Source organism: Erythranthe guttata, chromosome 3, assembly GCF_056151865.1.
Source record: "Erythranthe guttata isolate IM_541 chromosome 3, IM_541, whole genome shotgun sequence".
Taxonomy (NCBI): domain Eukaryota; kingdom Viridiplantae; phylum Streptophyta; class Magnoliopsida; order Lamiales; family Phrymaceae; genus Erythranthe; species Erythranthe guttata.
The window spans coordinates 14,984,421-15,001,137 of NC_142535.1; the positions used below are offsets into that span (position 1 = coordinate 14,984,421).

The 16,717-nt window shown below is 33.2% G+C and overlaps 3 protein-coding genes across 5 annotated transcripts; 2 read left to right on the forward strand and 1 right to left on the reverse strand.

Moving 5' to 3' along the window:
• The first annotated feature begins 1,917 nt into the window (after positions 1 to 1,917).
• LOC148771894 (putative late blight resistance protein homolog R1A-4) lies at positions 1,918 to 3,097 on the forward strand. The gene is made up of 3 exons (XM_088815279.1): positions 1,918 to 2,040; positions 2,181 to 2,236; positions 2,317 to 3,097. Exons 1-3 carry the CDS (start codon positions 1,918 to 1,920, stop codon positions 3,095 to 3,097), a joined length of 960 nt encoding a protein of 319 aa, XP_088671405.1.
• Positions 3,098 to 5,347: 2,250 nt separating this feature from the next.
• LOC105965725 (lysophospholipid acyltransferase LPEAT1) lies at positions 5,348 to 9,147 on the forward strand. 3 transcript variants are annotated; one of them, XM_012990303.2, is made up of 10 exons: positions 5,423 to 6,089; positions 6,635 to 6,760; positions 6,889 to 6,926; positions 7,151 to 7,215; positions 7,420 to 7,488; positions 7,874 to 8,007; positions 8,145 to 8,285; positions 8,585 to 8,648; positions 8,970 to 9,038; positions 9,085 to 9,147. In XM_012990303.2, exons 1-9 carry the CDS (start codon positions 5,580 to 5,582, stop codon positions 8,987 to 8,989), a joined length of 1,167 nt encoding a protein of 388 aa, XP_012845757.2. In that variant the 5' UTR covers positions 5,423 to 5,579; the 3' UTR covers positions 8,990 to 9,038; positions 9,085 to 9,147. The 3 variants fall into 3 exon arrangements, with proteins under 3 accessions (XP_012845752.2, XP_012845757.2, XP_088671739.1); XM_088815613.1 differs by having other exon boundaries at positions 9,081 to 9,142; XM_012990298.2 differs by lacking the exons at positions 8,970 to 9,038; positions 9,085 to 9,147 and having other exon boundaries at positions 5,348 to 6,089; positions 8,585 to 8,897.
• A 245-nt stretch (positions 9,148 to 9,392) lies between these two features.
• On the reverse strand, positions 9,393 to 13,059 carry LOC105965738 (PPPDE putative thiol peptidase family protein). The gene is made up of 4 exons (XM_012990309.2): positions 12,393 to 13,059; positions 10,452 to 10,733; positions 10,008 to 10,295; positions 9,393 to 9,892 (listed from the first exon to the last, which is right to left on the reverse strand). The coding sequence occupies exons 2-4, from the start codon at positions 10,672 to 10,674 to the stop codon at positions 9,642 to 9,644; spliced, it is 762 nt and encodes a 253-aa protein (XP_012845763.1). The 5' UTR covers positions 10,675 to 10,733; positions 12,393 to 13,059; the 3' UTR covers positions 9,393 to 9,641.
• Between the last annotated feature and the right edge of the window lie 3,658 nt (positions 13,060 to 16,717).

Below are 16,717 nucleotides of genomic sequence, written 5' to 3' on the forward strand. Positions count from 1 at the left end.
GCATCCAGTACGCATCAAGCCTGGGGCTCAACATAAGTTGAAGAATATCCTCCGGATATTCTTCCTCCAAACTCATGTCGAAACGCTCTGACCCCAACGCATCTTCTTCTTCGTCGGAATCGGGCCCTCTCTTGAGTGTAAAACTGGTTCTAATCTCGAAGAAGAAGAGTTTAGTTTTACCGAACTTATGAATATAGCGGATTTCGGCGGGAGTTAGCTCCTTGTTCTCACGAAATTCATAACGATATTCGTATCCATGTCTTGTACCCATATCCCTCGAGTTTTACCAGAGAATATTTCAGTAAAACGCACGATTTCGAAATTTGAATTGGAAAAAATTAGGGTTCCACGCGATGGGAAATTGGGGGATTCCAATTTGGAATGGACCAGAATTGCTTGAGTTTGCAAAGGAATAATTACTTATACCTCTCCATCCATCAACTGTGTTGGTTGCCGTTTAAAAATGCTGACTTGGCACTGCATATATGCGGGGAAAAATAGGGTAAATTCCATTTTATCTTTGTACTTTGGTTCTATATCACTTTACTTCCTTTTACTCTTAATTGCATCGATTTATCTATCCTCTGTACTTGAAGAATTGTGTCAATGTGACTGTCAATGTGACTCTCGCCGTTAGAATTGTGTCAATGTGACTCTCGCCGTTAGTTTTCAGACCTTTGACCTTAACACCGTTTGATCCAAGTCTAAAAATTACTAAAAAGGCACCCCTCCCAATTTAAATAATTATTAAAAAAAATAAAAATTAAAAAATTAAAAAATTAAAAAAATTAAAAATTTCAAGACAACGAGAAAACATAGTCCACGACGCCAGCCACAATTTATTTTTTTATTTTTTTAATTTTTTAAATAATTATTTAAACCGGGAGGGGTGGTTTTTTGTAATTTTCAAATTCATTATCAAACAGTGTTAAGGTCAAATGTGTGAAAACTAACAGCGAGGGCTACATTGAGACATTTTTTTCAAGTACATGGGGGGCAAATCGATGTTATTGAGAGTAGAATGGGGTAAAGTGATATCAAGTTAAAGTACAAGGGGGCAAATCGATGCAATTGATATTAGAAGCGGGTAAAGTGATATCGAGCCAAAGTACAAGGGCGAAAAGTGGAATTTATCCGGAAAAATATAAGCGTAAAATTACAACCACCCCTGAGGTATGGTCAATTTACGAAAAAACTCCTCTTGTTTGTATAATTACATCTACGCCTCAACTATGATTTTTCCTTACACCTTCACCCTTATGGTGTCAAATTCAACATAATCATCTAGCTTTCGTGGAATGTGCTCTAGTTTGTACTCGTTTTGTGTAAAACTACAGTTTCTGATGCACCACAATCTAATATATATATATATATATATACAAGCCAAAAAACACATTATGATCATCTTGCTTCAAAATATGGAGTTCGAATGAGACAAAACGGGTACACCTAGAAAATTTCACTAAATTTAAAACCGTAAGGGTGGACATGTAATAAGATTTATAATTAATGAATAGTTATAATTATCCAAACATGAGGAGGTTTTCGTAATTTGAGCATACCTCTTGGATGGTTGTAGTTACCAGGAAAAATATAATCATTGAATTGTGGACAAAAATATCCCTCTATATGGTATGTATCCTATATATGGGATATATCCTCTATATGGTATATATAGACATGCGCACATTTCATCCAATTTTCCGTACATTTCACTCATTTGCACATGTCTTTTTGTAACAAATACACTTAATTTTCACAACAATTTTTTTATTATACTAAATTTATTTTAAGAATTTCTTTTACACGACGTCGGGAGGTTCTTACTCGGCAAACTCTTGTTTCACACGGGATTCATGTTACTTGTTCCGATGGTTTGATAGCAGCACAAGATCGTTGTCTGAAGTTCTTTACGAAATGCTGGGTGTGGACAGCAGCCATGAAAGAGGATCCCGAAAGAAGTTCTTACCGGAAATCCTCGAGTTCGATTCTTTACAAGAATGTCTTCGAAGATTGGATGAAGCACCAGCAACAACACTAGTCAAATGATATATTCCCTCGATGTACATATCAGAGAAACAATATATAAATTGGAGGATAAAATTGAATCACATGTTTTGAATCAGTTTCTTCTCTCACAATTTGATGGCCCGCAATTGTTGTTCTCCTTGGATTTGCAGGAAGTAAAACAAGATATCGATTTCTACACCCGAAAGACGACGAAACTGAAAGATGAGTACGTTAAAGAGTTAAGCAACGACTCGTTGGCAGAAGAAGAAGAAGAAGATGATGATGATGATGATTATGTTTCTCAAGAACAGAGTTTGGTGGAAAAAAGTCAACTTTGGTTGGATTATCCGATGAAATTATCTCTTGCGTATACACGATTGTGCATCAGTTGTCAAAGGAACTCGAAATCGTCTCGCTAGTCGGGATGGCGGGAATTGGTAAGACTACTCTTGCTATTGAAATCTTTGATCCAGCGATTCTTCAACATTTCAATCATCGTGCGTGGGTGAAAGTAGTGCCAAAGTATCAACTCAAAGATATCCTTCGTAGCATTGTAGCACAAGTGAATCTTGGCTATGATCATAAAACGCTTGTGGAAGAAGATGGAGAAGGAGATGGTGAATTAGCCGACTTGAAAAGGGTGATGAGAAAGAGTTCAATGGGTAGGAGATACCTTATTGTGTTGGATGATGTGTGGAAGAGGGTAGTTTGGGATGAGTTGGAAAAGTTATTACCGAAAAAAAGAATCGGAAACCGAGTTTTGCTGACGACTCGGCTACAGGAAGTCGCTCACTCTGCTAGCTTTGTTAATACTTTTAAAAAATCCTTTATGAAGAAAGAACAAAGTTGGGATCTTCTTCGTGAGAAGGTGTTTGGTGATGAAGAATCATGCTCGTACGAACTTGAGAAAGCAGAAAAGAAGATTGCAGAGAAACGTGAAGATCTTCCTCTTACAATCGTCGTTGTTGCTAATATCCTGTCCAAATCCGAAAAGACTGTAAAGTACTGGAACAAGGTAGCTGAGAAACAAAATTATGTTTTCTTTGATGCATACGAGAAAATTTCAAAGGTACTACTTCCAACATGAATCCCATCAATTGATCAGGTCCATTCGCCGGATCTGAATTTCTGCCACGAGAAACATCAAACTCATGCCTTTTAGCTCCGATCTCCGCCGCACAACTTTGTTGTGTTTTCTTCTTGTTTAGAAGTGTTTCTTTTTTATTACTCGACCGTAAGTAGTTCTTGTTATGGGTGGTGATTCATGAATTGTGCTGAAAATATCTAAATTGTCAGTTTGGATTTTTGTTTTTCAGGAGCGTTCATAGTGTTTGCTTATTGAAGAGGTGGCTGAAGTTTTTTGTTGAATTCAAATGCAAGCTTGAACGTAAAGTTGATTGAAGTTGGTCTGTCTATATTTGTGGAAATTCAGATGAACAACGAGCATAAGTTTCGAAATTGAAGTATATATTAAAATATGTAAACCTTGAGATGACCATATAGTATAAATAAAAACTCAATAACTTCAGTCAATTCTATAGAAGATACTGAAACTAAAACTGAAACTCTGAATGGTGAAAATTTAGCAATTGGAAATCATGTGTTTCTCTCTAGCGAATGAGTAGAAAAGAAGAACTCCCAATTAGGTTTCTATAGGATAATAAGGATGACAATAGTTTCCTCAACATGAGCGCCACAAGAAGACAAGATAGGGAAGATCCATCAATGCCAGTAAAAAAATAGTGATTATGATGTCTTAATTACCGAAATCGACTAACGACGTACGAAATTAACGAAAACATGAACTTTTCTTTAGCCATATGTGATTTCAACCCCATATGAATTTTAGAAAAACGAAGAACTAAAGAGTGGACCTAGATGATAGCCTCGTCTCGGAATTGAATAACTAGTGACATCACTATTCATTACACCAACTATACACGGTATCATTCCATTGTTCATCGAACTTTCGACTGCTTTCGCTTGATTACAACGACAAACAATTTATTAATTCTCTTTGCCAACAATCCAAGCCAAGCATAGTTTTTTAAGCAAATCAATGACAAGCACTTCGAAAAAGCACACGTCATCATCACATTGTCAAACGAAGAACAGAAAGAATACCTCATTATCCAACTGCTCTTCAATCTCATCCGACGGGTTTCAAAAGACCATGATTAGAGAAATGGCCATTTGACATAAATTTTTTTATTTTGATATACTGAACCTACTCATATTATAGTTCTCAATCACTTTTGTTGATGGTGGGATTTATTAAATATTGTGGTTGAGAGTTGCTCTACGAAACATTTCATATTGTAGGTACATTCTATTAAATGTAAGTATAATCAAGAAGTTTGTAGCGAACTCTTAGAAATATTTATAACTTAGTGACAATATACTATCTACAAGTTGTCGGTCTACTCAGGCTAATAGGTTTTTTTCTTTGTTCCTTTTTTTTTTTTTTTTTTTTTAATATTCTACTAAAAATGTTTTAGCCAAATACCTTATTTCCGAAATACGTGGATCGTGACATCTCGACCTTCTTTGTTATTTAAACTAACAATGTTACTTTAAAACACATCAAGTATTGGTGTAAAATGTTTGGACTTTGTGACAATTTTATATGGTGTATAAATAGTTCAATTACTGAGGGATACTAAACTATGCTAAAACCCTCAAAACAATGTTATTTGAAAATTATTCTTTAAAAAATTTCTGATTTTTTATTAATCAATTGCACTTAAAAAACGTGTTTTAAGGGTATATAAATATAACAAATATGAAAAATCAACTTTAAATTGTTAAAGTTACTTTTTGTTTTCGGGAATTAAGATTGGAGTCTAACGGGTTTTCTGAAGATTTCAATGAATAATTTAATTATTTGAACTCACAAGTACAAATATATATATAACCTAGAAATTTTTTCAGTACCCTATTAGCTCTTGTATTTTTCTATAAATTGTTTGATTTTGCTCAATCAAATTCCAAGCATAATTTGTTTCCAATGTATCTTGTTTAATTAGCTCTTGTATTTCTCTGTCAATTGTTTAATTTTGCTCAATCAAAATTCGTAACTCAACACCACTTCAAAAGTTATATATTCCGTTTTATGTTATAATTTTATTAAAATACGCGAGAGATAATTATATTTTTACCGAACAACAAATATTTTATTTTAGAAAATCGTAGAAAATAAAATTTAGTACCAAAGTCGAATGAACCGGAAGCAACTTTTACATCCGGCTGACTCGATCTAAGCAACCCGTATCCGAGTTCTCAACTTAACTTACAGTGCACCAACTAACACCTGACAAAACCCCATGATGTTCTGTTAGTGGCATTCTCACGCGCCCAGAAACCTGGTCCAGCGCGTGAGCTCCATCTCCCCCACCAGATCTCTTCCAATCCAATCGCAACTCTTCTTCCCTTCTTCCACACCGCAGCACGAACAAATACAACAATGGCTGCCCACTAAAAACACCCCACACCTAATTGTACATAAATTTATAAGTAAATAAAACAAAAAAAAAAAAAACATTGTTGCTTTCTTGCTAGTCAAATTATCAATGGAGTCGGAGCTTAAATCAATAAATCCACAGCCCGCCGACCGGCAACCCGAACCCGAACCCGACGATAGCCCGCTCCTCAAATCGGACCCGAAAACCCCAGAACCCGAAACCCAAATCCCGGTATCCAGCCAAACCATCGAGGAGATGGAGCAGAAATACGCGGCGTACGTGCGGCACGACGTGTACGGCACAATGGGCCGGGCTGAATTGCCGTTGACCGAGAAAATCCTGCTCGGGCTGGGATTGGTGCTCCTGCTGCCGATAAGAGTGGTGGCGGGTACGATTGTTCTGGTGTCTTACTACCTGATTTGTAGGGTTTGCACGGCGTTTCTAGCGCCCAACACGGAGGACGAGCAGGAGGACTACGCCCACATGGGCGGGTGGCGGAGGGCGGTCATTATTCAGAGCGGCAGGTTTTTATCTAGGGTTTTGCTATTTGTTTTCGGATTCTACTGGATAGTCGAAACCCGTCGGAATAATGAGATTGAAGAGCAGTTGGATAATGAGGTATTCTTTCTGTTCTTTGTCTAACAATTTGATGATGTAGTGTGCTTTTTCGAAGTTCTTGTCGTCGATTCGCTTAAAAAACTATGTTTGGCTTGGATTGTTGGCAAGAGAGTTGATAAATTGTTTGTCAATGGAATCAAACAAACGCTGTCGAAAGTTCTGTGTTTGAATGATACCTAGTATAGTTCGTGTAGTGAATAGTGATGTCACTAGTTATTCAATCCTTCGTTTTTTTTAAATTCATATGGGCTTGAAATCGCACATTGCTAAAGAAGAGTTCACATTTTTGTTTAAATTCGTATGTCGTTGAAATCGCAGGTCGCGTGACATTTTTGACACAACTCTATCTAGTTGGAATTTAAGCTAACTGCAGTATCGTTCTTGAAAAATAGTTGCCGATGTTATTCCACATAAAAAAAATCAATATAAAAAACTTGGTTGATGCTTCATCAAGATTCAATTGGATGAATGAGATAATAGTTGCATTATTTAATTCTATTTAATATATATTTGCGTCTGTCGTATGATTTTTACAAACTTTTCAGACAACATCCGGTGATCAGTCCCAAACCGAAGATTTGGAAAGACCCGGTGCTATCATATCGAATCATGTATCTTATTTGGATATTCTCTACCATATGTCTTCGTCTTTTCCGAGCTTTGTTGCCAAGGTTAGTTAATTCTCAAAGTAAACTTTGTTTGTATAATCTGTTAGTTTTCCGTTTATTACACTATTGAAATTTGACTGACAATTTATTCTCCCTTTTGTCGATTATACTTTGTAATTTCGTTACTGAAGAGGTCCGTGGCTAAACTTCCTCTCGTTGGTCTCATAAGGTTCGTTCACTATCTTTTAGGTGTGTGTGTGTTTGTTGCATTTAGAAAACCGACCAATTATGACAATCCTATTAGAAATTATCGAGATAAGCATATTGGTTGCACATGTATGATGGTTATTTGCATTCACTTTTAATTGATGTTGAACCGTTTTCCGGCATGCATATTACATTTGCAAATTATTCGTTTACCTTTTAAAATTTTTAATTATTTGCACATTGCAGCAAGTGTCTCGGATGTGTCTATGTACAACGGGAGTTAAAAGCGTCGAACTTCAAGGGCGTTTCAGGTATTTTGTTACAATTTTTTTACGTAAAGTTAGATTTGTTTCGTTTTGTAAAACAGTATTCATTTTGGGTAGCTGAAGATAAGAACAGAAAAAAACTCGATTTGACACGCAGACACTTTTTTTATGCAACCGATTTTCCATACAATGTTAGGAATTTTGTTATTCAATTAATACTAATTGTTATTTGACCGTTCTTGTTTGAAGGTGTTGTCAATGATAGAATACGAGAAGCTCATCAAAGTCCGTTTGCTCCAAAGATGATGCTTTTCCCAGGTTATTTTTCTTATACTCGGCTTTTCTTCTTTCGGTACTTCTGCAAAATGTAATGAATTTTAATAGTTTATTTTTCTACTTTTCGTATGTGTTGCTTCGTTTTAACTTCTCGACAAATCTCTACTGTGAAATTCGTTAGGCTCTGAAACTTGTTGGAACTTGTTTTTTTCAACTTATTCGTATTTTTATGCAGAAAACACCACGAATACTAAATCGAACACGAACTTTTTTCTTTTACATAAAAACTTAATGAAAATTATTTTTGACCCCGGAAATTCTAGAAACATGAAAAAGTGAGTCCAAGAATGAAACCAAACCAGCTCAAATTCACATGTTATTATTTTAGATTATTAATATAGTTCTTCTTTTATGATCCTTTTAACAGAAGGCACGACCACAAACGGAGACTACCTTCTTCCATTCAAGACTGGTGCATTTTTAGCAAAGGCTCCCGTACTTCCCGTTATTTTAAGATATCCCTACCATAGATTTAGTCCTGCATGGGACTCGATTTCTGGGGTGAGTTTTTTTTTTTGCAACTTCAATTCTTGATTCTACATTAGCAGAAGAACGTGATTACACTTTTAAGTTAATGATGAACTATAAACTTTTTTCTAGCCTTGTTACTGCGCTTATTAAACATTTGTATTTTGCAGGTAAGGCATGTGGTTCTTCTTCTCAGTCAGTTCGTAAATCACATCGAAGTGACACGATTACCTGTTTATCACCCCTCGGAACAAGAACGAGAAGACCCAAAGCTTTACGCAGAAAACGTCAGAAAGTTGATGTCTCATGAGGTATTTTTAATTACCGATACTTAATTTCGTTCAACATGTTTGTGGCCAAACTTAGGTTGGATTCAACTAAGGCCTCGTTTGGTTCCTACGACCATATGATAAAATAATATTTCCGGGTCGACCTAAAAATTATTGGGTTTACCAAACCAAACGAGGCCTAAGGGCGTTAAACATAGTATTTATCGCTTGCTTGTAAATTATTACGAATCCTAGAAAATCCGTAATAACTTCCATATATAATAAAACTCGAGACGACATTTTGGGATATTACTAAATACGGGAATAATATTGTGATGCAGGGTAATTTGATACGTTCGGATATTGGATTGCCAGAGAAGAGAATATATCACGCTGCCCTCAATGGTAATATTAGCATGCCTACTGTTTTGCATCAGAAAGCCGATTGATAAATTGCCCCTTCGTGAAGTCTTTTGGGATGTTATTATTATTAAACACAATTTTTTTTTTCTTTCTAAATACGAAGCGCAATGTGGATTGGATTGTGGGTGGTTTTAATACGCACCCAATATATTTAACGTTTATATTAAAAACTTCTGTAACTATGTGGCGGCGTGGGTGGCTATTGAATAAAATGTTGCGATGTTCGATATTCGTGCTCTGCATATATTTGTTTTTTTTTTTCTGCATTGAAAATATTGAATGATCTCTTTGGTGTTCATGCAGGTTTGTTTTCTCAAAGATAGTCCCTGGTTGGCAGTGTGTATATCCCCATTGTATATATCTATATCTATCTATCTATATATATATATATATATATATATATATATATATATATATATATATATATATACATACACTTTTTGAACCCATAGAAAGTAAAAGTAATATGCAGGAAGAATTTACATTTTTGTTAGTCTGAACCTAAGCAACTGTTTGTTTGTTCAGATTTTCTGATTGTAATATGTTTGTAGAGAGAGAGGAACTAATTTAGGCTGTCTCCCTTTAGCTTTAAACATCTATTATTTGATTCTTGCTACACAAAAATAGATTTTTTTCAATATATATATATACATTGTTGGGTATTTGGGATTTTCTTGATTTTCTGTCCTGTGCAAAAAAAAAAAAAAAAACAAAAAAAACAACTAATTTTAACAGGACAAGAACCTTTGATACTTTATGCAGGAAACAACTTAGGTTGATTTACAAATCATCTGACATACTAACATAAGAAGAATACACAGCTTCTACAACAATTTATGGGAAAAAAAAATTACCAAATATAAAAAGAGGAGCAACCTTAAAAAAATTCACACACTATTGCCTCCATCAGCATTCGCAATTTCCTCGTACAAACAAATCGGGTTTTTTTTTTTTTTTTTTTATATTTATTTATGATCATCGTTCCTTGAGGGAGCCATTGGCCGATCTTTTCAACTCCCATGGCATTAGGCAGCCCTTCAACGGAGACTGTAGCAGCAAAGAAGAAGTCGACAGCTGTTTTTGTCTGTAAGAGATTGACGAGAGACAACTGAAAGTACTTCTCAGCCTCGTCTTTTCGCTGTCGTTGTACGGTTGTGTTTTCGGATCGTGTTGTTGAACGGCCGTGATTTTGAGTGCTTCGGGCATTACGCAGTTGAACATCGAACCTAGTTTTTTTCGATAAACAGAAAAAAAAAGAAAAAAAGAAATCAATATTTTAGCTTGGTGACAGGGGTATAATAGGTATCACAAGAAATAATATATGTGGAGAGAAAAAAATACCTAATTTAGCGAGGCGATTGACCCATTTGGGAATTCGTTTTCCGGTCAATTTGTAACAAATGTCTTTGCAGAAATGGTTGCAGTTTTTCACGATCAAGTGATAAGTGTCGCCGTTGTAAAAGGCGGCTTGTCGTTCCATAAACTCCCGAACCTGAGTGGGGTCCATTGAAGTAGTCCCAATGAATATCGATTTTCTGAATTTAAATCCCGGGCATTGACGCGGCTCTACTTCAAAGACACCGCTTGATGAATAATCGTGAGCTCCGAATGCGTATTCTACTCCATGAACTGTTCGTAGAATTTACCGCATTTCAATTAAAATGCTATTTTAGAATTAAAAAGGAGGTTATTGCATTTAATGCCCGACTTGCTAAAAAAAATCCAGTATTATAAATATTAACAAAAAAAAAATTAATAATTTTACGAATGAATCGAAAGATTTACCTTCTACACCGGAGTGAAATATACCTAGGCCAGCCCAATAGACATAGCCGTTGATTGTTGTCAAGTCGTACACATTGAGAAAAACAGGAGCGCTTTTTGCACTATCACTATCCGATTTCACTTTCGAGAATAAACAGAAACGGCGTGCCGATTTTTCGGTGAAGCTAAGAGGCACTATTGACTTCCAACAACTTTTCTTCTTCTTCGATGATCCAACTGTCATGCTGTGCTTTTCGTAAGTCAACTCAATTTTAGTCAACACCTAATCGAATCTTTGTGCTTCTGGAGTAAAACAAAAGAGGATAAATCTAAGAAACAAAAGAAACGACATTCTTTGAAAAGAAAATACAAACTATAAATCAATAAATAGCATTAGTGTATAACAAATAACAATGTTATACATTTTCGTTATACGTTAATGTTTTAAGAGTAAATTACAAAACAACCCCTAATGTATACCTAAACTACGAAAATGTCTCTCTTGTTTGCGAAATTTACAATTACACCCCCTCAATTAAGGGATCTTCAAAAAACTTAAAAGTGGGCAAGTTCAAAATAATCAAAGATAGAGAAACAAACGAAATAAAATCGATGTATTATTAGAGATTAAAATGAATTTCAAGAATTAAAAAAAAAACAGGGAAAAAGTAAAGAAGCAAAACCGACAACGAACCTCTCATATCCAAATCAAAAGTATTATTGCATTCTTGGACGAATCTTCAATATCGTAAAAGTTGTAAAAGTTGTACCGATATTCTATTTTCTTTCAGACAGCGTATGCTCCCACGAAATGAAAAGTATGTTCATGTTTAATTGATCGAAATACGGTGTAATGGGGGCACATTTGTTAAGAGTATTATCATGCAGACAACTTATAAGTTATAAGCTGGCTTCTTCAAGTAATAAGACATATGTACAACTAAGTTCTTTTTCGGATATTTGTTGACCTATGTTTGGTAGTTAGCTGGTGGGAGAATGTTTATTGAAATAATAATCTATTTATCGTCAGCTGTACAGAAACAAAATCCTATTTCCACTTGCGAACTAAGACTTTATCTTATCCGATAAATATTACAAGAAAATAAAATCGAATTGGTTGGACAATGACAAAGAGTAGGTTTTTCTGAGTTTCAACGACTACGAAGAGAAGAAGAACTCAACAAGAATTAAAAAAAAAAAAAGTCTAAATTAATAGGAGTGGGAGGCCACTAATCATTTGATTTAAAATTGTTGATTATTAATCACTGTTGCTTTTTTCGACCGCTCTTACCTCATCATTATAAACTTAAATTCCTGTCTGAAAATCGAAACATTTCAGCCCACAAAGAAAAATTTGTTCTTACTAAGTTCATTTTGCGGTTAAGGCAAGTAAAACGAGAAACGCAAATCTCGAATAAGGTCCGATGAGTTGAATTTCGATTAACAAAATCAAGAATCTATAACCACATAAAAATTTTGTTAAAGCAGCAAACTTTTATCAGCTTTGGTTGGAGATTTGAACTACAACATTTTTTTTTTCGAAAAATTACATTTACGAAAGAAATACTCGAAAAATTTTACGCCGGCCTTCGACGGGCAAAAAAGCCTTCATTCATCAACACAAATACACAAAAAAGAAACCCCAATTCAAAAAAATATGCAGAAACTAAGTGAATATTGAGTTAAGACAACTTCAAAAGCCGACCAAAAGTAAAGAATTGAGCTTCAGATTTAGAACAGAAGCCATAGTTATGCCAGATCTTGTTTTCAATTTAGGACAGCAGAGAATATATGAAATCAAGAAACAGAAATGAACAAAACAAGAAAGCACAAACAGATCAGAACTTACCTAATTAGAATTAAATTCCAGCAAATTATACAACCAAGAAAGATAAAATTACTGCCGACATTATTTAAAAAAAAAAAAAAAAAAAAAAAAAAAGAGTAGAGAGAGAAACTCACAGATTTGGGTGTGAATAGAATTTGTGGGTAGGGATAAAGATTCCATCTTTGAGCTTCTGCACAACATTATTACTTTACAGAAGCAATTTCGCTGCTAAATTGCGCTTCTCTCTTCTCACTGTGTGTGTGTGTGTGTGTGTGTGAGAGAGAGAGAGAGAGAGAGAGAGAGAGGGAGGACCAGAAGATGGGGTTAATTAAGAAGTGTCACTTTCTTCTCCCTACACAAATTCATGGGTTTTTTTTTTTTCTGACAAAATCCCAGGTAAATAAAACACGGCCAAGTATCAAACAGATTTGTGAAATGATTTGTTGTATGAGCTGAAAAGCAAAGATTATGGTTAGCTCTGCTTATTAGCTTATTATTAGCCTATTTACTTAATCTAAGAGAGAGAGAGAGAGAGAGATGTGTCTGAATGAAGACACCCCAAGTTTTGGAAGTTAAAGATGATATTTTTTGATACTGACACTACACAACACAAACTCTCTCTCTCTCTCTCACACACACACACACAAAATTAATTTTGATATTTCTTTTACTTTTTTTTTGTCACATTTATAAATTTATCTTGATTGAATGAATTATAATCTGTTAACTGGTCTTTGGGGAATAAAAAAAAGTAACAAAAGGAGTGAAACAAAGAGAGTAAATGACAAGGCAGATGAAAGCACTGAATGAAAGAACACTAGGAAAAACAACAATATATGCAGTTTTCAGCTACTTTTTCGGATACTTTTTTCTTTTTATTTTATTTCTATTTACCAAATTATATATATTATTCTTGAAATTAACTTTATAAATGACTATACAAAGAAATGGAGATAAATGAATTTGAATTTTATGTCTTCTTAAATTTGTCGGTTACATGGATCGTATTAATTTAAATTGAATTGAATTAATTTCCGACTGACTAATTAGTTTGTGAGTAAAATGTCTCGATTCCTTGTGTTATAGTAGAATCAAAACTATTAAAATTTAGGGAAAATTACGGCTACCCTAAAGTAAGGTTAAATTACGAAGAAAAAAAAAGGGTTAAATACAAAAATACCCCTGTACTATGGAGTTTGTATCATTTACCCCCCTGTACTACACCAAAATACAAAAACCCCCCTCACATTACATTTTTTCCAAAATATGACGAAAATACCCCCGTTAAGCCTATAAATATATTTGTTTGAGCCATTTTCCACTATATTTATTAACATTTTCGGTCAATTTTAATTGGAAAATTTAGATATTTTTATTTTTTTTCTCCAAAACATTTAATTACTAAGAGTTTTTTTTTTTTGTTTAATTTTCTGAATAAAACCTTTTATTTTTTGTCATTTTGAATTTCTTCCTTTTTTGTTAAATCTTACGGTAGTTCAAATTCTCAACATTCATAGGATTGTAAAGATGTTTGTAATCTTAGGACGTTTGAACTACTAGAAGACATTTAACAAAACAAAAATGAAGAAACTCAAAATAACATAAACAAAAGTTTTTATTCAGAAAATTAAAAAATATAAGCAATTGGATGTTTTGGAGAAAAAAAAATATAAATACCAAAATTTTCCACGTAAAATTAACTGAAAATGGTAAAATATATAGTGGAAAATAGCTCAAACAAACCATTATATATATATATATATATATATATATATATATATATATATATATATATATATATATATATATATATATATATATATATATATATATATATATATATATATATATATATATGTTTGTGTGTGTGTGTGTGCTTGAGAGTAGGGGTATTTTGGTCATATTTTGGAAAAAATATAATGTGAGGGGGGTTTTTGTATTTATGTGTAGTACAGGGGGGTAAATGATACAAAGTTCATAGTACAGGGGTGTTTTTGTATTTAACCCAAAAAAAAACTCATCATGTTTCGGTAATTACAACCACCACATCAACTATGTAATGTTTCACGAAAAAGCCCTTCTTTCAGTAGGTAAATTTGATACCATAAGAGTTGATGTCTAAGACAATAAATAATTAAGAAGGATGGTTGTAATTACCAAATTAGAGGGGCTTTCGTAATTTGACCTTATCTCGACGGGTGGCCGTAAATTTTCCAAATTTAGGGAATATTAAATGTGTTTTTTTTTTTCGATAGTTCAATAATTAACAATAGGTATGTACTAGTTTGTATTATTTTAAAGATAAAATCAAAAAAATATTCAATTTTTAGTAACTATCTTAAAAATAATTGTAGGTGTAGGATAACTACTATTTTTTCTTTTATTGGATATTAGCATTTGATTATCGGCTTCAACTCTAGTTTTAGATTTTACTTAGTTTGATATATACCAAATCGGATATGCTATTAATTCTTATTCGTAGTGAAATGAACTTTTGGAGCTCGTTTGGCTAAACTTATTTTAAAAATTTGATAAGTTCATACATCTAATAATCTATTTAATTGATAAATTGTTACGTCTTATATTTACAATTAATTTTTAAAGATGTTTGGATAATAAATTTAAAAATAATTTTATTCATTATAAAATTTTAAATAAAAAAGATTAGGTAGAAGCATTTTAAAAATAAAATTATAATGAACATTTGTTCAACTCGTTTTTTAAGCAAAAAACTCATAGCTTACTTATAAACTATATATAGTCCTAGTATATAAATATATACATTATAACCCAAATTATTGCTCATGCTTGCTACAAGACAAAAGGGAATATGTTTTTAGTATTCAACTAACTTATCTTATTTATTATCTTTTAATAATATTAATAGAGAGTGTTTTGGAATCTTATTATTTTTCAATAATATTTTAAGAATAAGCTCCAAAAGTTTTGCAACTTTCTTTTTTTCTTTTAATAAATAGGTATTAAAAAAATTTAGATTCCTATTTATTTATTTTGGTAATGAACTACGCTTCAGCCAATCATATAGGTGCACTGGATAAACATACACTCACGTATAATAGCTTACAAATCATACGAGATACGTAAACCAATCCGCGCAGGTGTGTCTGCACCCCTGAGTGGACGAGAAAAAAATGATTTATCGGAGCAAACACTAGGCTAATCATGTGTGACAAACTCGACCTAGCGACCGTTAATAATAGAATACAAATTTGGTCATTGGGCACAAATTATCTTGCTTGAACCGCTTGGCAATCCCTTGCGGAACATTTTTTTTAGATTCCTTGTATCTTAAGAATGTATTATAAGGTCAATTTATTCTTTAAAGTGTACACATATCAAACACGCAATAAGGTCGATTTTGGAATAACTTTTTTTATATTCTAATATTTGGGATTACAATTTTTCGACTTTCCAAAAGATTTTGAAGTAAAATTCGAATGAAATTGTCCCTTATATTTTTTCTATCTTATACTTTTAGATTAATTAGTGTTGTCTGGTCTAAAGAAACTTTCATTTGGCAAGTGATATTTGGCCAATTGCTTCTTAGGAAATGATTTAAAAATTTGAGGTAAATTACAACCACCCCTGGGATAAGATTTATTTACAAAAAACCCCTCTCATATTTTCATAATTGCATCCACCCCTTATAATTAGTAGATTTCTTACACTAACATTATTTTTAGGGTGAATGTAATAAATTTACAAACTTCAGGGACCTGGATGTAATTTTTCAAAAAAAAGATTTTTTTGTAATAGCATTTTACCTTAGGAAAGTGGCTTTAATTTACCGAAGAATTGTACGGAACAATGATATTATTGAAAATTAATTAACAAGGATATAATAATATATTAATAATATTTGTGTATTCCACAAATGAACAAGACAATCAGAAAATCAACTATCACAGGTACAGTACTATAATAAAGTTACACCACGTGCCTTCAAAGGGTCCCAAAGTCACATGCTATTTTCTCCTACAATTAATATCTTATCAACATATTCATATATATGTTATAAATTAAATCAATGTTGAATAAATTATCAATAAATAAATAAAATTAACTAGAATAGCTAGCTAGTGTTTTTCGACGGAAGATTTTTTTTCGAAATTAAAGTTAAAATTAATAAATTACGGCTACTCTCTAAGGTAAGGTTAAATTACCAAAAACCCCCTCATGTTTGGGTATTACAACAGCCCCACCACTATGAATCTTCTTACATATTCATCCTTATAGTGTCAAATTCAACATAATTTTCTAGATACCGTGGAATGTTCTCTAGTTTGTACTCATTTTGTGCAGAAATGTAGTTTCTAATGCACCACAGTCTGATATGTACAAGCCAATAGACACATTTTATGATCATGTTGTTTTAAAATGTTGAGCTCGAACGGGGTAAAACGGGTATAAATTGGAGAATATTCCACATAATCTAGAA

Coding starts and splice junctions, on each gene's coding strand:
- LOC148771894 (XM_088815279.1), top strand. CDS start 1,918: ATGCTGGGTGTGGACAGCAGCCATGAAAGAGGATCCCGAAAGAAGTTC. Junction 2,041..2,180: donor AAGCACCAGCAACAACACTA/GTCAAATGATAT, acceptor TTGGATTTGCAG/GAAGTAAAACAAGATATCGA. Junction 2,237..2,316: donor ACGACGAAACTGAAAGATGA/GTACGTTAAAGA, acceptor ATGTTTCTCAAG/AACAGAGTTTGGTGGAAAAA.
- LOC105965725 (XM_012990298.2), top strand. CDS start 5,580: ATGGAGTCGGAGCTTAAATCAATAAATCCACAGCCCGCCGACCGGCAA. Junction 7,216..7,419: donor GAACTTCAAGGGCGTTTCAG/GTATTTTGTTAC, acceptor TCTTGTTTGAAG/GTGTTGTCAATGATAGAATA. Junction 7,489..7,873: donor AAAGATGATGCTTTTCCCAG/GTTATTTTTCTT, acceptor TCCTTTTAACAG/AAGGCACGACCACAAACGGA.
- LOC105965738 (XM_012990309.2), bottom strand. CDS start 10,674: ATGACAGTTGGATCATCGAAGAAGAAGAAAAGTTGTTGGAAGTCAATA. Junction 10,296..10,451: donor ATTTCACTCCGGTGTAGAAG/GTAAATCTTTCG, acceptor TTCTACGAACAG/TTCATGGAGTAGAATACGCA. Junction 9,893..10,007: donor CAATCGCCTCGCTAAATTAG/GTATTTTTTTCT, acceptor GAAAAAAACTAG/GTTCGATGTTCAACTGCGTA.